Below are 20,892 nucleotides of genomic sequence, written 5' to 3'. Positions count from 1 at the left end.
AGCCCATAATGTGGGTTCATTTTTACCTAAACTTAACTTTCAGGTCACAGATTATTTTTTTATTAAGAACAATACAAGTCTCTAATGAATACTACTGTACCTGCCCACCTTTCTGTTCAGGTGTAATAATTCCTGATGAAGGGTTAAAAACATGATTAGGAAGGTGTTTAAGTCTGAAGTGTTTCTGTGTTGCTCTATTTGTAATGTAGGCATAAGGTAGGGTAGTAAAACTTAATGCTTGGATTTTTAGGAGAGAGAGGGGAAGCTTGTTCACTGGACACGGATATTCTCTGTGGGCACTTTTCATCCATTTCCAGAGAGGTGTGTGAGTCACTTGTGTGTGTGTTGCTATCAGGGATAGGGGTTGGTACCTTTTATGAAATACTACTGTATAATTTCTTTGTTACCCTGGACAATCCCAGATACAAACTCGGGATACAGTAAGAAATAACGTTTAGCGTGCCTCTCCAAGCACTGTACAAACTAGCATGTGGTGATAAGCTGCAATCAGTCGATAGGACTGGAAAGGACTTTGCCTCTCTCCAATGGCAAAGTAGACAAATTAGTTTGGGTGTTAATGACACATGTTACAGGGCTGAGTTTACAGTTGCAGAGGTATGTGTGTGCTGTCTTAGCAGAATAGTGATACATTACAACTGCGACCAAGTGAAGAAGGAAACAGAAGTTGGTTTGGGTGAGAAGCCTGACTCAGACAGGAAACGTTGTTCTGCTTTCCAGGGTACTACATAAATAGAATCCAATCTTTTCGTGATAGTCTATGCCACACAAACATGTGACAGAGCTACACTGGCACCTTCGCAGGCACGAGGGCTGTACCAATGACACGTATATCCAGCAATGCTAGTACATGCAATTTTGGATGATAAATATAAATGGCTTGGCACCAGAACTCTCCCCCCCGCCCCCAGCTAATCTGCAGCTGCTCAGATTTGTTCACACCGTGCAGTTACAGAGAGAGGCTGACCCCATGTGGCACTGTTGCTTGCTTAGAGCCTTGTGCCAACAGTGCAACTGCAAATAATTCCCCCCTCCCTCCCCTCTGTTAGGGGTGGTTCCCATAATCCTCCATCCTAGAACTGTATTCAGGGGTCCTTAACGGCTGCTATGACCATCACCAAAGTGTAAATTGATTGTTGTTTTTGGAAGAGACTCACTAGTAAATATAGGCTTTAATTTAACCTCCAACTTAGTGTTATGAAAGTATTCACCCTCCACCTGTAAGATTTCTTCTGGCTAGGGGCCGTGAAAATATTTTCTGATATCTTTTCATTTGATACCAATGCCCTTTGCACAAATATTTACAAACCCAAACATTTGATTGCAACGAAGCAAATATCAGCCAGGAAATATTTTATTTCTTACTAATGCAGGCGAGTTACAATTACCTAAGGTTACTCTGCACTCTTTTCTTGTGTAGTTTAATCTAACTATAGTTTAAAACTCCCCATTAGCTGCAGTCACAGAGTGCTACCGGGATCCGATCCCCTTGTTAAAAAGGTAAAATGGAAATGAAGTTCAGAAACATATTCTCAGGGAAGGTGGTATTGAGGTGGAAGACTTTCAAACACTCAGTGCTAGTTATAAATGCCAAAACAAGTCCAGAACCTATAATCTAACACAAGAATATCACGAAAGCTTGGGGCGGGAACTTTCACACGGACTGGGGTCCTGTAGAAAATGGCACTTTAAACAAATTTAACAATTACTAATACACAGAAGTCTGTTTCTCTAAACCATACCTATTGGCTAAATATATATTACCAATACTCAGCTGTCTTGTAATTCAGCATTACACAAATATTAAAGGGAGATTTTCATAAAAATCTAGTCGCCACCGTTCTACAGTACAGATAATAAAACAGCACATGAATTTGGGGAAAATACAACCATATATTCAATACGAAATTAAACTGCTTAAATGACATAAAGGGAAAGAAATGAGATACTCATGAACTGCTGAAATGTGGTTTGAAAACCCAGCATGCAGTGAAATGCTGTCATTTGACTATCAAAGAGGAAGCTACATTTTTCCTGCAATTTGGAGCAGACTACAGCTATGCTGCTTGAAAATTTACATTCTGAGCACTGTGTTGTGAGATCAAATAGCATTTGCCGCTATTTGTGGTGTGTCTGCCTTTGCAACACTATGTTCCCTATTGACACACGCACTATTTTAAATGTGGCACAGCAACAAAATCCTTCCTTCACTACAATGGAAAACCAGTTGTATTGCATCATGCTGGTTGTGTTCCTATTAGATTACAAGCAAGTCTGCATAAACACATCTGCCATACTCTATACTACAGTAATCACTGAGTGTAGATCTTACAGATTTCCAAGATTTGTAGCAATTCTATCAGTTGTCTTCTTTTGATACAATTAAGTGCAATTAGACTACAGTAGTTTGCGTTTTATTAAACAATGAGATATCCATTATGAATTGTCACAGTCAAAATAATTAGAAAACAGCACTAAAAAAATCAACATTGTTAACCAAACTGACTTTCTGACAATGAAATGTAATTCTGTTGTTCGACTAGAGATATAATACCCACTAAGATTAACTTGCTTCATAGACTAGAAATAATTTATTTTTAAATGTCCCTCTTTGGTTGCAATCTACAATTAGTTTTAGACATTGGGAATTTCCAAGGGTTTAGTATTAAATCATCTGAATTAGACCCTCATGGCAGCAGACCCAAACATTCATCAACAAAGTATCTTTAACAGCTAATTTCACATTTGCATAGTTGTACACTTAAATAAAAATTTACTAACAATGCATATTATAATAATGGTAATTTAAAAAGTAAAGACATTTCAAACACCTGAATCTGGCTGGTGGCTAAGGTATAGCAAATCTGTGGGGGAGAAAATTATTGCCCACTGCCACCAATTATCAACAGATAGCATGCCTGTCTTCAATGCCTTTTCCTTATCCAACGTCTATTTTCTTAATGATGTGGGAAACTCAGGGCCCTGGAATTAGTGGTATGCTATCAGATACTCCAAAGGTGATATTTGGAAGGTTTTTTTCAGTCTTCGCGAAGATAAGACTCTTCGACTTCCTCTGTGGTTTTTGGGATACTGCATGGCTGTGACGATTCCTCAACTTTTGTGTTAATGAGCTCTTCTGTCTGAGCTTCAGCTAACTTGGTCTCTGCTTTCTGTGACAGCTGTCGTACCTCTTGCACCTGTGTTTTCACCAGCTGAATATGGTTGCGAGCTGTCACTGAAGCTTGATCTGCACCTGAAAAACACAGTAATTTAAGTAAATTCATTCAAAAACAGCCCTTATGATAAAACACCATCAATTAAGACCAGTATTAAGTTGGTAGTAATTAAATATCATGTTTTACTAAACTGTTCATGTTCTAAGCAAATCAGACAGTTTTGAAAACATAGTTTACTCCTCTTTATTGTCGATTAATAACTAGATATTTTTAGACTGTATTATCATATGACGGAATGGAAATTTTTTTCTCAGAATATCCCTCCCAACAAAGTTTGGATTGCCAATCAGTGCAAAATTAGGTTGTGATTTTCTGTGATGTGGCCACATGGTCTGTGAGAAATAAACCAAGATGAACAATCATCACATGGTGGCAATTTTCAGTCACCAGTGGTCTATTCTGGATTTGAACCTGCTGTCTATGTGAATGACTATATTACAGTACTTGAACAACCTAGTCTTCTCACTATTTCATTAATATTATATTTAGTTTCAAGAATATTTTCTTAGTCAAATTTATACTACAATTTTTCCTTATTTCCTGAAATGAAATAATCAGGTGTTTGTTATTATTTTTAATTTAAATAATTAGATAATTGTATTAAATTATGGTTTTCAGAAGTACACCTCTACCTCGATATAACGCTGTCCTCGGGAGCCAAAAAATCTTACTGTGTTATAGGTGAAACCGCGTTATATTGAACTTGCTTTGATCCACCGGAGTGCGCAGCCCCGCCCCCCCGGAGCACTGCTTTACCGCGTTGTATCCGAATTCGTGTTATATCTGGGTAGCGTTATATCGGGGTAGAGGTGTACTAAGCACTTCAATTGAAAATACAGAGGAACTGAGCAGCTGTGTCCTCCGTGGAAGACACAGGCAGCTCTGAAAATCAGACCATGTGATTCTCGCTCTGCACGCTAACTAAGCATATTTAGATTTCGTGTCAATCTTGCCTGCACCTTTTTAATAATAAATACTGCCTATGCGCCAGGGGAAAGTTTGCTAAAAACTTACAAATTCCAGCGGATACTGAGGAGTGTATTACAGTAATACCCGAATACCTGATTGATATGCAGCTTCTGCTGCCATCTCTGAAAGATGTAAAGCAGTCATCCAACTGGATTCTAACTTCAGGAATTCTTGCTGCTTTGTAGTCATCTATAATTAAAAACCAAATGTCATGTAACACTGTTTAACACTATCTGAACCCACTTTTTGTAAGACACTCTTACAGCCATGTTAAATTAATGAATGGAGAAATATTCCTTAAATAACAAAAAGGAGACAAATTGATGACTGCAGAAGTTAGTTAATTCTTTACCTCAACTCTTGCTCCTATGATCACCTGCCATACTGCATCCTCCTCTTTGGAATTCATTTTCCCAAGAAGATTTGTATATTGCCGGTAGAGAGAGACCAGTGTGTAAACTGCCTGCAAAAGAGCATAAGTCTAGCACAGCTACTTGAGAAAAGTACTCAAAATATGCAAGTGCTACTTACTTTCAAACTAATTTTGCATCTGCTGATGCTCTCACATTGTCTTATGTTGCACAGTAGACAAAAATGGGAAATGATCTAACACTTTCCCTTGTTTTAATCCCCTATAATATTTAGTGAGGAAATCATTTCTGGATAATCTCAGAAGTGCTTTTTGAACTTTGCTTTTGCTGGTATTGTATTAGTGTTCAGTAATGTAATTAATCTGAAACAATGTGTTGAAAAGATTTCATTGTAATTCAAGTCTAGAAAAATTAGAAATTGACAGTTTAATATTGTAAAACAAGTTTTGTGATATCCTAGAAACTTAATAGTAACAGCACAGATAGAACTCTGATTCTCCTGCTGAAAAACCAAGTCTATTAGCACTTGAGCTAGAAGAGAACTTCCCTTGAAATAAGGACCCATAATACACAAACACTTTGATTCTATCTAGCAGAGGGCAGTAGTACATATACACAAAAACTAGCCAGTTCATTACACATTTTAGAACTGAAATATTGCCAAACTGCTTATTTTGTATGGAAAATCTTGGCAGGAATGAGACATAATGGATAAATTCTCCTTATGCATGTAAGTCTTCAATTTCTGCATTTACTTATCTACAGTGATATATTAAAGGCAATGCTAATCAGTAGTTAATTTAATATGGACAACTATTCTGCTTAATTTGGCACTTTTCAAATAGGCCTTTTTAGAGTTTCAAACTCAGTTTGGAAAAATATTTGTTTCTGATGAAACCTACATATTGTTTTTGCCTAGAAAAGAAGTCAGGAAGGTAATGGATGTATTTTTAAAGAATGCTTGATATCTGGCTTTGGTTTTCTCTGTCTAGATATTAGACTACTATTTGCAAAGTTTAGCCTCACTGCTCATGTGAAGGGTCCACATTTCAGGAAGTAGTTCGTGCCCGGGCTTCTCTTGAAGAGAGTTTCACAAACCTCTAAAAATCGCTTGTGCCTTGGATCACCATCACTCCAAAACAGCAGCAACACCTCCTCTATTGTCCACCAGGGACATGTTCAGTTCAGTTCACTTATTTTGACATGTCTGATGCACCAATTCAAGCTGAACTGCTACCCCAGAAGCTCTACATCCCTGTTACATTGATTTGTGAAGTCAAAGTCCATTTTAGGTATAAGAGCTGATTTAATAATTGCAGTCAGAGCTTGTCTTTGTGAGAGAGTTAAATACTCCAGCTGTTGCAGTATTAAGTTTGTACTAATGTAGGCAGTCACTCATCTTACCTTTGTATACTCTGTTAATGCTTCAATTAATGCATATGTTGTTTGAGAGAGAAGAGTACAAGTACTGTCTGTTACCAGAGAAATTGCCCTTCTAATCAAGGCTTCATGGCTGAGAGAAGTGGGCTCATGTTTCTGAAAGACAAAAGATTTACACAGACTTTACACTGGTTTTCAAAGACAGACAACTTATAATGATAAAAATGTCTTTTCCGGTAAGCAAAAAAAACCCACAGGAGCCATTGCTAAAAATAAATTGCTGGTCTGCCTTAACTCTTAAATAACTAACTTCTGAAAAATAGAACAAAATTTTACTCCAATAGTTCCATTCTCTTCTTCTCATGTCCTGTAACTGCTTCTCTGAAGGGCCGACATTTCAGGAAGTAGCTCACCAAAATATCTTTTCCTGCAAGTTTTTTTTTTTTTTTACAACCAGTTTTTCTATTTTTATTTCCCAGTATTTGCCTGAGTCAGAATATTGTAATATATATGCAAAACATATTCTTATCTTGTTTCCTGTCTGATGGTTATCAGTGGGTTGTAAAAGTTCAGGCACACTAGGCAACATGCAAGAGCTGAAACTTGTTAATTACATACCAGGACCACAAGTAAATTTCCCCCTATGAATTGTGGGGTTTGCTCTATTAATAGTGGGATTCCTGAATGATGTGCCATGGCAGCTTGAGGCATCACAAAGTAACAGCAAGTAATTTTCAATAATTTTATTATAAAATAGTATTTTAGTTATGGGACAACTGACACTAGGGCAAATCTATTTTACGTTGCCACTGATCTTTAAAAGTGAATGATGGTTTCTTGCTAAGTGGATTTAAGTCATACTCTTTATAGTGGAATCACTTTAAATTCATGCTTCTTTTAAAAGTCAGCTAAGATGCAGAGAATTTCTAGATGTCCAGCTATGTCCCAGAAAGCTCAGTGGGCATACTGCAATATGCATACTAATAACATCATACAATAACTGGGTGGTTGTTTTAATTAATACAAGAAATTGGTCTATTTGCCACAAGCACACTCTTCCATCAAACACCTTAGAATATTAAAATCCGTGTAATGTATATTCACTCCAGTACATTTACCTGTACAATAGGGACTGCACACAGGGCTACTCCAAAACCCACTCCCACCATTTTGTTCCATGGGCCACTCAGTCCTGAGAAACAGCGTCTCCTAGCATTAGCCAGAACAGGAAAACGTTGTCTGGGAACAAGAAACAAAGATAAGCACGCAGACAGCTGCACACTGGGAAATAAATATTCTGGAGGAGCAGAACACGTTGGGGGCAGAGACTTTTTTTTTTTCCCCCCACGCTATGTGTTTGCCTAGCACAGAGTCCTGCCCATGACTGGGTTTCTGATGCACTACCACAATACAAATAATACATTTAAGTTTGTTTTAAAGTTAATTACCTAATCACAGTCTCAAGGAAAGATACAAGCTAATCAATTTGTGTATTGTAACTTCAGTAATAAGCTTATTGTCAGCAATTAATATAATTAACATGGATACAAAGCATTCAGATTAATAATAAAATACACTAACAGGGTCAAGTAAGCAGAACAGTAGGTTTATAATCAGAGGCCCTGAAACCAATACTTATGCACGTTTAACTTCATAGACAGGTAGTCAGTCCTATTGTAGTCAACGGGATTATGTCCATGTAAATGTGTGCTGCATCAGGGCCTTATTGTTGAAATAAAATAGTATGGTAGTGTGTCAAATCATAAGTGAAAAGCATCTATTCTCTCCCTCACGACATTTATATGGTTTGAAGGTCAGATTTCTGAGAATGCACGATCAGTTCATTTTATAACTCATTCTCAAATTGTGACCTGTGGAACAGCAGTGGTTTGCGCAAGGCCGGTTTATCATTTGCAGCAGCTAAATGGCATTAAAAGACAACTAAAACAAGTTACATTCTGTCTTAATATCACTTCTCCTGATAAGGAATTGCTGTAGTTACTACAGCCATGGTATATGATCACAAATGAGAGGTGGTCCACGTAGCTGAAAAGAAGAGCAAGAATACCATCTTCATATTAAAATACAAAAATACTCAACTAAATGAACAGTGCAGGGAGAACTAAATGTATGAGCCAAGCCACCTCACTCTCACAAGTTCCCACACAGAAGTCAATGAAACTTTTTGTATAAAGCAAACAGTATTTGCTCACACTGTCTTTAGCACGTTACAGACTTAAAGGGCCCCTGCCAGATAATTTAGGCATAAACTTTAAAAATAATGATAATAGAAGTGATTATTACTTTTATTTATTATCCAAACAAAAACTGTTTTAGATTTAAACATTCTCCATAACTATTTACAACTCGAACACTGCACTAGTTCATGGGAACCAATACATGAGACCGACTCTCAGCAAAAGTGAGAACAGCCTAATTTCACTATGTAAATTGAGGGAATTATGAAAATGTAAACAGTGAAAATTAAGAGATTTAAAAATTAATTTCCCCCATATTTTTACTTAGCTGGGACTGCTTGTGTGCTTGCAGTTAAGTACATGCATAGGTGTTTGGAGGTTCATGGTATTAAGCAAACCAAATAAGGAGCCTAATCTGTTAAAATGTGTTACTTTGATAAGAGTCAAGTTAACAGGCTGGTACAACAGATAATGTTAGAAATAGTTTTCCATTTGGTTTAGACCAACTGCCAGACTTGACCCAGGCCCTAACTGTGAAAATAAGTCCTGCAGGGACACGGGGGAGGGGTGTTGTAAAATAATTTTATTTTCAAACTTCAGAGTGTGTATCACGCCAAAAATGGGGCAGCCCAAAGTTCCTTTGTAGCCACTGTAAGGAGCAGCCCATTCAAAATGGGTGAGTGCCAAAGGTCAGACCTTGCCAATGACCCTTTCATTGCTGTAGCCCTGGGTCGCCAAGGATCTCTAAGCGCGGGGCTCACCCCCGCTTTACTGGGGGGAAACTGAGGCACGGAGGGGTGCGGTCAATGGCCTGAGGCGCTACGCAGCGGTCTCATGGGTTAGGCGGTAAGGGGTGTGGCGCGGTGCGGAAGAGATCTCGGGGGGACCGGAGGTTTCCGAAGCGGGCGGAGACGCTCGGGCTCACAGGCGGGGAGCGGCTCAGAGAGGAGGAGGCGGCGGCGCCCGCCGGGAGGTTACACCGGAGTCTCAGGGGCGATCGAGGTCTAGGGCGGAGCTCTCACGGGGGGGAGGGGGGAGGTTGCCAGGCGATACCTGAGCAGGGCGGAGCAGCACCGGAACCACCGGCTACGCACAGCGGCCGCCATCTCCTCGGGACTAGAGCAGGGCGGCAGCGCGCCGGAAGTGACGTAACACCCGCCCCCAGAGGCGTGGGGCTCCGCCTCCTGGAGACTCGCCCTGCCCTTAGCGGCGCAGCCGCAGTGCTCTGGCCAGCCGGGGGAGGGGAGCGGAGCGGAGCCGCTGAGCGCGCGGAGCGCTGCTAATAGCGGGGGGGGGGTGTCTCCAGAGTCCAGCCCCGCCCCTCGGGGGGGGGGGGGGNCGGGGGGGGGAGGGTGAGGAGCGGGGACCCGAAGTGCTCAGGGGAGACTGGGGCAGGGGCGGGGCCGGGAGGGGAGACTGGGGCGGGGCCTGGGGGGGCAGGAGGTGGGGCCGGGAGGCGGGGACTGGGGGGCAGGGGGTGGGGCCTGGGGGCAGGGGCGGGGCCGGGAGGGGAGACTGGGACAGGGGGCGGGGCCTGGGGGGGCAGGGATGGGGGGGGGGGCGAGCACCCACCCGGCAGAGGGGAAGCCGGCGCCTGTGCCCCCAGTTTGAGAGCAGCCGCTGATAGTTATTGCGAGTCGGGCCTGTCTGCACCTGCCTGACAGTCATGTCCTCTAGACCAGGTCGCCCTAGGTTGCTTTCAGCCTGTCCTGTGAAGTGTCAAAATCCGGCTCGCCCATGTCCCGCTTCCCCTCTAGCCGCTAGCCCGGTAACCCTTCAGAGAAGGGAGGTTGGTTTGCCATGATTTGTTCTTGTTACATACATGCTGGCTATTACTTGGAACCCTGTAGGTGCTTACAAATGGATTGTTTAATAATTTGGTCCAGGTATCGAAATTCGCCTGGCAGGGCTAGCGTTCCCGAGGTCGTCTTTGTCCCCGGTTTGAAAGATCGGTACGCTGGCCTCCTCCAGTCCTCTGGCACCTCACTCTTCCTGCATGCCTTTTCAAAGATAATTGCTACAAGCTCCAAGATTGCTTCAGCTAGTTTCTTAAGTACTTAGCTGTCTTCACTAGCTCTAACTTATCTTAATCTTAATTATGGTAAGTATCTGGGCACAATTAACATTTTTCATGAAGACTGAAGCAAAAGAGGCATTAAACACCTCAGCCTTCTTCATGTCATCTGTTATTTGCTCGTCTTTCCTGCTTAGTAGAGCACCTACACGTTCTCTTGTGCCTAACGTAGTTAGAGACCCGCTTCTTCCTGTCTTTTATGTCTCTTGCTAGGTGTAACTAATTTGTGCTGTTCTGATTTTGCCAATACGTGTTTGTGCTGTTGATTTGTACTCAGCAATTTGTCCATGTTTTCACTTTTTGTAGGATGCCGTTTTGATTTTTAGGTCATTAAAGAACTGATGGAGTCATATTGGCCTCTTACTAGTCTGCCTAGCTCTCCTTCACATTGGGATAGTTTGCTGTTGTGCCTTTAATATTGTCTCATTGAGAAATTGTCAATGCGTCTGAACTTTTTCCCTTATGGTTTGGTTTGATAACTACTGTTTCTCCTGTCTATGCTGCCCTCTTGGTATTCTTGCAAATAGATCTGTTCCCCCCCACCTTTTCTTTTTTGTCAAGCTGGATTGATGCCATAAAAATGAGTTAGTAGGAATCAACACAAACAAGAGGCCATCTTTCTTTCAAAAGGGAAATAACTTAGTCTTGCTCATCTGATTTAAAGTATACATATATGTAAAGAGCATTTAGAGGTTGAAATGGATAGCACAAATGTGGAATCTTGTCTGTACAAGTAAAAAGTAGTGACAGGAATCACAGGAAGAGAATGTGCTCCTAAATCAGATTTGTTCTGTGTGCCCACCAGGTTTGTAGCAGAACTAAGCCCTAAGAAAGTAGATAAACATTCTATTAGCATGGTGAGGATTATATTTAAGTCTGTCTCCTTAGACGTGACCATTCTTTGACTCTGTTTTTAATGCAGTTCAGTGGACTATGCTTAGCACTTGATGCAAAGCCTCCCAGTGACTTCAGTGGGCTTTGGCTCAGGCCCTTGTTGCTTAATCTTACTTGTGTTCATTCACAGCGTCAATGCACACATGCTGGAATATAATGATCTTGAACTCACTTTTCTGTGCCACATAAGGGCTTGCAGACTTAGGGCATTAGTGTGAATTTTGCCTGTGTAATTTCTTAATGGGGCTCTTTCTAATAACTTCCTTAATTTCTTTACATTATAGGCACAGCTGTATCCTTTGCGGGTTTTTCCATTTTAAAACTCACTCTACAATGAGCAGCTTTTCTTGTTCCTTTCTGACATTTAGTCTATAATTATCCCACACAAACACCTATTGATTTTAATGGGGCTACTTTGCTATTTATAAAGTCAAGTGACTACATTTGTTCTTGGGAGTGACGTTGCTAGTCTTTAAGTAATGAACAATTTGAATGATCTGAAATCAAAGATAGGAGTGAAACTTTGTAAATTAGCTGGACAAACTTTTTACTAGTGGCTTCTAAAAGTTTTAAAATGTTCTATTTAGTTTTTATTCAGTTATTGTCATGTGCATCAACAGATGACACTGATCACTATTTTAGAAGGGTGTAGTATAAATACATTCTGAGGGAAAAATAATTTTCCCCTCTGTCATAAATATTCTTAGTTATAGGGCACAACATGCCAAGTGTCACTGTATGACCAAATATCCACAGACTTCTGATTACATTAAAAAGAGTAGGGACTGTGAAATAGATGTGTGTGTGTGTGGGGGTAATTTCTTTAATTCAAATGACTTTTGTACTCACTTTAATTTTTCTAGCATTTTTGTACAGAAAGACATTTTAAGTGGCATAAAACGAGGCTTGAATGAGCTAGAAGCAGATTTCGCTAACGTGACATCAGCTCAGTGGACTGCCTTGTGACACAAACCAAGAGAGAAATCACTTGTGCGCTAGGACCCTGATCCTGCAGACTTATGTACATGCTAAAGTTTGCGCACTGTGAATAGTCTCAGACTCCCTTTGAAGTCAGTGGGGCTATTCATAGTGTAAAACATCTAAGCCTTTGCAGGCCTGAGACCACGATGTTGATGTCAGTAAAACAACATCTGTGTTTTGTTGTAACACTGCAATTGGTGTAAACTTTGGTATCCAGAAGCACACCCTGTGGTTGCCCACATTTTACTCGTCATATGTATTTTTAACCATTCTGTAGGCTCATTTTCAACCCAGTAGTTTGCAGTTATTAAAATGTTTGTTAGAAGTTGGAAACGTGCCATGTAGGTCCTGGAAGTTAAGAGAGAGGTTTTGTTTTTCTTTCTAAAAATCATAGAATTATTTGAACAAACTCCCATAGACACTTGTCCTTTTTTACACTTCTGTCTTCTGAAATAAAAGCATAAGAAATCAATTCAGCATGTTTGAGATTTAGGGTTGATTTATACTGACTTCAATGGAACAGTGCTGATTTACCAGGTATCGCTGTTTAGACTTACCACTATTTTAAGATGAACAGTTCTGACCCATAGAAATTACAGAAAATCCTAGCAGGTCATTTTATTCCCTCTCTCCCAGGAACAGGTTAGTTGCACAGGATATTTTTAGTGCTTTCTTATACAGCATGGTCCCAGTAAAACTCTCGCCTTGCTGGTTTAAACTCTTCTAAATATGCTAATATCACTGTCTGGTGGGAAAGGCTGGGAAACTTAACCCAAAACTGGACACCATCAGATAAAAATGTGGAAACAGAAAGAGAGGAGACACGTGGGTTATGCTGATTTGAGGGAAGCACGTCCAGGACTGAATAAGAGGATCAGAAATAAAAAGTTAAGCATCTCTCTGCCTTCACCTCCATAACAAGGCTGATTGAAGCAGACATGTCTGGACTTGATTGCTCAGAGGCCAGCTCACACTCTAATGGTTCTGCACCACTTCTGGGCTTTCTCCCTCCCTTTCATCCACCACCCTCAACAAGCTGCTATTCTCAGGAGTGATGTCAAAAAGGAGAAGATTGATCAGAAGACAAAATTGCCAGCAATCTTTCTGATCCTTCAGGCATGGAGCAGAGTTGAGCCCAAAGACTGAGTCTGGAAGAGCCACTGGGGGTCAGCAAGGTGTTTTTTAATAATTTTTTGTTTTACATAAGAAAATAAGATTGTATTTAGCCAATAATAAAACAAAGACTTGCAAAGTTTGTGGAGCCAAAAGGAACTGACATTCTATTTGTTGAGCAGATGCCAGCTGCAGGGTACTTGGTGGTGACTGTTGCACATTCTGGACTAGTCTGTAGCCAGAGAAGATAGAGGGGAGCTGTCACTTAAGCACCAAAAAGTAAGTTGTCCAGCCAGCCAGGAGCAGTGCTCCAATCAGCACCGTGTAACTGAACAGCACGAAGGCCAGGAGCTCCTTCAGCACTTTCAGGAAGTGGACAGCGAAGGACTCCTGCATGGTTCGTCCAAGCACCACAAGCCAGATGGGATTTCTGCGGTTGTCTCACACTCTGCTCCGCACTAAAGTATGCTGATCTGAAAGGAAGAGAAATAAAGGGGAGGATGAGCCATTCTGAGCAGGCAGTTGGAGAGCTGAGGGAGAGCCTGCTAATTGCATGTAGAAAAGTCTGGATTCAGGTAGCTTCTGGTGGTGGTGTATAACAAAGTCTGTGGACACTATAGTTTGTCAGAAGCTTTTTAATTGCCAGGGGAGAGTGTAAGGCCGGGACAGTGGTTGTGTATTTGGAAAGTCTTTTTCAGAGTTTTCAGGATGTGTAGTGCTGAAAGGAGCTGCAGGAGCTGATCACAAACCAGGTTAAGACTGGGGTGGGGTGCGAGAATGGAAGAACCAAGCAAGGTTAAAAATATATGTGGGTGGACTAGGGCAGGGGCAGGCAGTTGAGGTCCCAGTCAGTTCCAGGAATTATTCCCTTCTGTCAGTTGATATGTGGCTGGCGAGCTTTGTATTTAGAGCATTCGCCGATGGTGCATTAGTACCAACAAAAAGCTCTAATCAAAGTGGTCAATTTCTCCAGAGAAGCCACTGTTAATATTTAATGTTATAATTGCTTCTAATGGACAGACGGGCACAGAACAGGCTTTTTGTTTCCGATCAGGGGAAGATTTGGGATTAAAGATAAATTTATTTATCTGAAAGCTTCATAACTCCTGTTAAAATAACCTTTTTTTAAAGAGGAAAGGATAAGATGTTTTAAACTTCTTTCCTCCCCAGTTAAATATATATTTGTGCATTGCCCAATCAGTTGCCACCAGTTAGTGAACTTTGTGTAAAATCTCAACATAATTGCAATAGCTGTTTGCTACTTAGGCTTTTAAGATGTAAGGACAGATATGTAAGGAATCCTATTCCCATCTCCACTTGCATGTTCACTGACCCTTCATCAGAAAATTACCAGAGCAAAAAGATTTGTACCTTTGTATGCATGACCAAAAGGAAAATGAAACTAGGTTTAGGATAATACTAACCAAAAAGGATTATTTTTCTTCCAAATAGTATACCTCCAGTTGGAGCAAACTGAATTCCATCCTACCACTTAACGAAAGAGTGATTAATTAGAAACATGAAGTGAAATCTAAACAGCAGCTTTCAAATATATATATTTTGTTTTAATTTTTTTTTAAACTCCCCACACCCCACGCTATGGTCAGGCGTATTAATGTGTTATGGAAAATACTGCAAATTAACAAAAATTCTGTTAGATGTAGTTTTTCAGAGTATGGAAGTTATTTACTAACCAATGTTTTACATCATTCTCATTATAGAACAAAACCTATGTTGACAAAGAGATACATAAATGGCTTACCGTGGGATAGATGACTGGATTTACTTCTTAAAGTTTCTGTTTCTATCTGCTTTTGTTCTGCAGCTTTCTCTTGAATTTCTGGCTTCTAAAAGGTTGGTGCTGTAGTTTGATCCCCTTCTGGTCTGCTAATCCGAAGAGTCAGGAGTAATGAGGTTGTATTTACAGCCTGCACCAGTACTAATGGACTAGGTGTGGTCAGAGACCAATTATTACATATGACATAGACCCTTTGCTTTCTCTGTGCTGACAGCACAACAGTACAGAACAATCCAACCATTGGTATTGCCATAAATCCTAGGGAGATTTTTGATGTGAACAATATATTGTATATTTTAAAATGCGTTAAACTCCCCGCCTCCCAGTTATGTCATCTAACACTGCTTTTGTAAATATCCTTATTTTTTCTACATCACCTCTTAGGCTCATCTGCTTCCTCTTATTTCACCAGACAGTTTCCTATGTTTTTGGAGACTTTATTGTGCATATTCTGCTTTTTGTATAATTTTCTGCTCTTAACAGCCCTGTTCTCACAGAGGGACCATTAAAGAAGAAGGAGGATGATACTGGAGTGGAACTGGTGAATCTCTTAAGATCAACAGGACATGACCAGATGAATGCCTGTAGATCTAGTTAGGCCCTGTTATCAAAAGTGATGGATGAAGGTAGGCTTATCTCTGCAATATCACCAGTCCAGTTCTGTACATAGTGTATTTCACATATCCACACCACAGAATCTCTGCCTCTGAGAGAGAGACTGCTTGGTTTTTTAAATGACAGAAAAAATGTCAAGATGTCAGTCTAGTCTCAGTGAATTGGTTACTAATAATCCTATTTAAAAGGTAAAGGTTGTTTGGGTTGGCTTTTAAACAACCAGACATATATGCAGCTCAGAGCAGCAAGAGCATCTCCTGCAAAGCAAATCTCTTACCTACTGAGACATTATGCTCTAGCAAATGGCCTCTTAATTTAATCAGGATTTCTTGTTATCAAATTATTACCCCGTGGTCAGAAAGACCTTAGCTAGAAGGGAACATAAACAAGCTCAGGAAGCTTATTAAGTAGTAATTGCTCCCCGGGAGATGTGGTCAACTCCAGGCTTTATTTCTTGTTGTTTCTAGGAAGAGACCCTGTAGCTGCTGGGTCTGTGTAACTGTCAGTCTAGCTGCTAGTTGTGATGTCCCTTCAGAAATGCTATGCTGACACACGGTGCTCTTTTTGGCCAAAGTTGAAGTTCAATTTGATACGCAGGTTAAAAATATTTTCTTAGGAAACAAGTCCAGTTACTAACTAGTTAGTACAAATGAAAAAGGTAAATAATCTAGCGCTTCTTTATTTATGCTATTACCTTTTACATTTCACTTGGCTTGGCTAGTAAAACCAGATTAGTCAGTTTTAGTCTTCTCGCTCCTCAGTTTTGTTCTCTCTGTCTCAGGCAGTATCAAAATGATGCAGTATTACAGGAGAAAATGTATATCCAAATGAAAGAAAAGTCCATTTAAATAATAAAATGATGAAAGTCTATTGAGGAACTGTCAATTTGATTTTTTTTTAATCACTAAACCTAACCTCACTGTTGTCACTTTATACTCAAATATACTAGCAAAGATAAACTATAAACGTGTTTGTATATGGTTAAAAGTGTAAGGCAAAGAACTTTGCAGTGGTGCAATATGTAATTCTTTATGGCTTGATTTTCAAAGGTGCTGAGTATTGATTCCAATACTTTGGGAAATCAGCCCACTATTCTGTAATAAGATATAAGGCGTCACTGTGACAGCTGCTTTGTTATTGGGGAGCTCATGCATACCTGAGGTAAGAACAATCACGTGATAAGTTTCCCGTTCAGTTTTTTTTACATACTTTAAAAAGTCAAATGTTCCTTGAAATGAAATACTTACCAAAGAAATAAAAATGTGAAATATGAGTATATTACTAGTATGGAAAAAAGCTAGGGGCAGGTCTACACTACAGCCAGGATCGACGCTCTGAGATCGATCCACCGGCAGTCAATTTAGTGGGTCTAGTAAAGACCCACCAAATTGACTGCAGATCGCTTTCCAGTCGACCCTGTACTCTACTCCCCCAACGAGAAGAGTAAGGTAAGTAGACGGGAGATTTTCTCCCGTCTGCCCCCCGCGGTGTAGACCCCGTGGTAACTCGATCTAAGGTACGTCGACTCCAGCTACATTATTCACGCAGCTGGAGTTGCATAGCGTAGGTTGACTTACTGCAGTAGTGTAGACATAACCAAGATCTTGGCTAAGCAGTTTCACAGATTTTTCTCCCATCAACCACCGGGGTGTAGACCCCACCGTAACTCGACCTAAAGTACGTTGACTGCAGCTATGTTATTCACGTAGTTCGACTCACTGTAGTAGTCGAGCTACATGAATAACATAGCTGGAGTCAATGTACCTTAGGTCGAGTTACCGTGGGGTCTACACCCTGGGGGGTTGACGGGAGAAAAATCTCCCATTGGCTTACCTTACTCTTCTTGTCAGGCGTAGAGTACAGGGGTCGACTGGAAAGTGATCTTCAGTCGATTTGGTGGGTCTTTACTAGACCCACTAACTCTACCACCGGTGGACTGATCTCAGAGCGTTGATCCCGGCTGTAGTGTAGACCTGCCCTTAGTAAAGTCGTCTGTTTCTGTTTGAAGAATACATGCACTAAAGGGAGGATTTGGTTAAATATTAGGGTTTGTTTCACAAATGTTCACTGAACTTCAATTTAAAATAAGCAAATGTAGCAGAACATAGAATGTTCATCTAAAAGACAAGGCTTGTGATTAGATCCCAATTCAACAAGAAATTGAGACTATTTAAAGGATTAACAAGACTATAACTATGGGGTTGGAGACAGGTACGTGCCCCATGAAAGAGGGTGAATTCTAAAGCAGGAGACATTGTTAAGGCAAGAGTATCTTCTGAAAACGGCTCCCGGTTTTTGGTCATTTTAATAGTTTGGAATTTTCAGAAGAGTTAAGGGAGGTTGATTTTAAACATTCTTTGATATTTATTTTACAAGGTTTATTTACCATCCCTCTCTTTCAAAAGGAAAGAGCTTCCCCTCTGTTGAACTGGACTACGTCTTGGGCTTGAGCCTGCAAGGTGCCATGTCTAGCAAAGCACGCAGGCACGTACTTAACTTTAGGCATAGGATGTAGTACCCCTGAAATCAATGAGACTAAGTACATGTTTAAAGTTAAATCTGGGTTTAAGTGCTTTGCTGTGTCAGGCAAATGTGCTCAGCACGTGATGGGAATAAGCCTGTTCTAAAGTGCTGCATGTTTCCCAGATTTCTGGGCCAAGCTATTAAAATCACTCCAAATCGGAATGACTTTCCAGTAAAATGCTCTGCTATTTTTCCAGTTAAAGCAGCAGCAAATGTAGTTGGGCACAAAGGGTATGATGGTGAGCTTGAAAGAAACACCTGGATATTCTTGAGAGAGAGACTGGTTTGAACTTGACCTCCAGCTGCATTAGTAACACGGGAATACAGCTCATTATGAATTCAGGGATGCTAGGTGAATCACTGAGGAGAATTAATCCAGCTCCCCTAAACTCAGGGGGTGTCAAGCACCCTCTGCGCTTGAAATGGGGGCTGACGCTACTCAGCACTTCTCAAGTAGGAGGCCTAGTGCAGTGTTTCTCACACGTGGCCACTACGGGCTTGGCTTGCGGCCACAGCCTCCTGGGCAGTGATGGGGGGGTGCAAAGCAGTGGTCCCTCCCACAGGGCCACCAGGTTGGACCCTGCATTTGGAGAGACAAATGCTGGAGGAGCAGACAGCTAGTGGGTTCCCCACTAGTGGCACAGCTCCCAGTGGCCCTGGTCCTCCCTCAGACAATGCAGCCCTTTCACAGCTTTGAAACAGAGTAGCCAGCGCTGGCGATGATGCAGGAGGCAGAATGGAATCCAGCTCAGATGGTCTCGCAGCCAGTGAGCAGCTTACCCTGATGGGCTATGTGCGGGCTGCAGGTTGCCCACCACTGCTGGGGATGGTAGGATCAGGGGCCAGCTCTGGGGTGGTGGGCAGCAGGCTCTGGCCATGGGGCTCCAACCCCCATCTGCGGGGCTCGCCTTCCTAGCGCCCCTACCAGACCATTATGTCCATCCCCCCTCCCTCCCCCATTCCAGCACTTGCCCCCTACTGACCTCCCCATCTAAGGCTTAATTTGTCCCCAGGCTTGCCAGGCCTGAGTAAGTCTGCTGCTGTGAAAAGTGATATCAGTATGTTTGTTAATAACACTTTTCACAGCAGCAGACTTACTAGCTAGCAAGTCTTTAAAAACGCAAACAAAAAAGCAAAAGAAACAACAAAAAAGCCCAGAACCCACAGAGCACCTTCTTTGGGTTTCTATTTGGTTTAGGGCCAGTAAAGAATGGTGACAACTACATTATTTTTATTATTGAGGCTGCAAAAAGATTCAGTAAATTACAATGATTTGGATATGTGTATGTGCCTATTTAGGAAAAATAAACAAGTTAATGAAATAGTTTAGGAAAAATTTGTCAGTGCAGCCACCAGCCTGCGTTCGTAGCCTCCCTCTGAGGCCACCAAAAAATGTATTGTGAGAACCCTGGCCTCCTGCATTACAAGGGCTCTAACGGAGCATGAGTTTGTCAGCTTCTCCTTGTTAATCAGTCCTTGGTGGTTAGGAGATAACAAATGAGTATAGTAAGCACTAGCTGGCCTCTAACTTGTGCTGTTGTTTAAGCAGATATACAGTCCAGAATCATTGCATACAACTGTGTATGCATCCGAAGAAGTGAGTTGTCGCCCACGAAAGCTTATGCTCTAATAAATTTGTTAGTCTCTAAGGTGCCACAAGTACTCCTGTTCTTTTTGCGGATACAGACTAACACGGCTGCTACTCTGACACCTACAATTGTGTTGTATCTTTTTCTCTTTTACTGCTCACATGGGCTGGAGGCTTCCAGCAGCCCGTGTCATTATTTACTATGGATTTACATACTTATTGCAGCTTACTGGCTCTGGGCATTGCAATAGCTCTTCAGGTAACAGGGAGCTTTCTAGAACCTTGTATGTAAGGACAAACTAAAGGGAAAGAGGCTGTATTTGAGGAATGTAAGTGACTTCTACCACTGAGGCTGTCCCTGTGTTATTATTAGTTTACAAACCCAGCTGTTTAATTCTAGCAGGGCATTGATGACATAGCCAGAAAAAACAGATTCCGTTTGTACAGTGCAAGCTACTGCTAAAATAGCTAGGCAAAGGGACCTGGGCAATGGAAGAAAGAAGCCAGACTATCATTCCCTCTAGAACAGTGGCTCTCAAACTTTTTTTTACTGGTGACCCCTTTCACATAGCAAGCCTCTGAGTGCGACCCCCCCCCCATATAAATTAAATCACTTTTTAATATATTTAACACTATTATAAATGCCAGAGGCAAAGCAGGGTTTGGGGAGAAGGTTGACACCTTATGACCCCCCTCTCATAACCTCACACCCCCCTGAGGGGGTCCCAATCCCCAGTTTGAGAACCCCTGTGATAAAGGTGGATAGACAGCAAGTGAGTTTGCAATAGGAATAATCTCCCCCCGCCCCCCATACAACCGAGCACAGCTGAACTACGTTTAGTGCTGGGCCACTACCCTTGAACAGATACTGAGGAGAGGAAAGTAACAAATATTGACAGGTGACATACATCCATACCTGCTCACCAAAGCTAGAAGAAAGGGGTGAGAGTAGGAATAATAGCATGACATTCAGAAAGGGAGAACTAAAGGCAGCAAGAAAGATTATGGGATAGTCTCTGTTGGTTGAGGCTTTGGTGATTTAAAAGACACTAGAAAAATTGTCAGTGGGCCAGATCTGACAGCATAACAACAAGAGTCCCCTTTAAGTGCTATGATTTTCTAGTTCAGACAGCA

At 41.3% G+C, this 20,892-nt stretch overlaps 1 protein-coding gene and 1 long non-coding RNA gene across 2 annotated transcripts; both read right to left on the bottom strand.

The window, feature by feature from the left end:
• Positions 1–1,354: 1,354 nt before the first annotated feature.
• On the bottom strand, positions 1,355–9,370 carry DIABLO (diablo IAP-binding mitochondrial protein). The gene is made up of 6 exons (XM_034791291.1): positions 9,226–9,370; positions 7,093–7,213; positions 5,999–6,130; positions 4,576–4,686; positions 4,316–4,412; positions 1,355–3,271 (listed from the first exon to the last, which is right to left on the bottom strand). The coding sequence occupies exons 1-6, from the start codon at positions 9,276–9,278 to the stop codon at positions 3,057–3,059; spliced, it is 729 nt and encodes a 242-aa protein (XP_034647182.1). The 5' UTR covers positions 9,279–9,370; the 3' UTR covers positions 1,355–3,056.
• Positions 9,371–13,282: 3,912 nt separating this feature from the next.
• On the bottom strand, positions 13,283–16,283 carry LOC117888340. Its single transcript, XR_004648310.1, has 2 exons — positions 14,997–16,283; positions 13,283–13,707 (listed from the first exon to the last, which is right to left on the bottom strand). It is a non-coding gene; the product is annotated as an uncharacterized LOC117888340 (long non-coding RNA).
• Between the last annotated feature and the right edge of the window lie 4,609 nt (positions 16,284–20,892).

This window comes from Trachemys scripta, chromosome 15, assembly GCF_013100865.1.
Source record: "Trachemys scripta elegans isolate TJP31775 chromosome 15, CAS_Tse_1.0, whole genome shotgun sequence".
NCBI lineage: Eukaryota > Metazoa > Chordata > Testudines > Emydidae > Trachemys > Trachemys scripta.
This window is presented reverse-complemented; position numbering and strand designations above follow the sequence as displayed.

What these genes read in the sequence shown, in the direction of transcription:
- DIABLO (XM_034791291.1), bottom strand. Translation starts at nt 9,278, where the DNA reads ATGGCGGCCGCTGTGCGTAGCCGGTGGTTCCGGTGCTGCTCCGCCCTG. An exon ending in TGCTGCTCCGCCCTGCTCAG is followed by an intron (nt 7,214 to 9,225) that starts GTATCGCCTGGC and finishes TCTTGTTCCCAG; the next exon opens with ACAACGTTTTCCTGTTCTGG. An exon ending in GTGCAGTCCCTATTGTACAG is followed by an intron (nt 6,131 to 7,092) that starts GTAAATGTACTG and finishes TTTGTCTTTCAG; the next exon opens with AAACATGAGCCCACTTCTCT.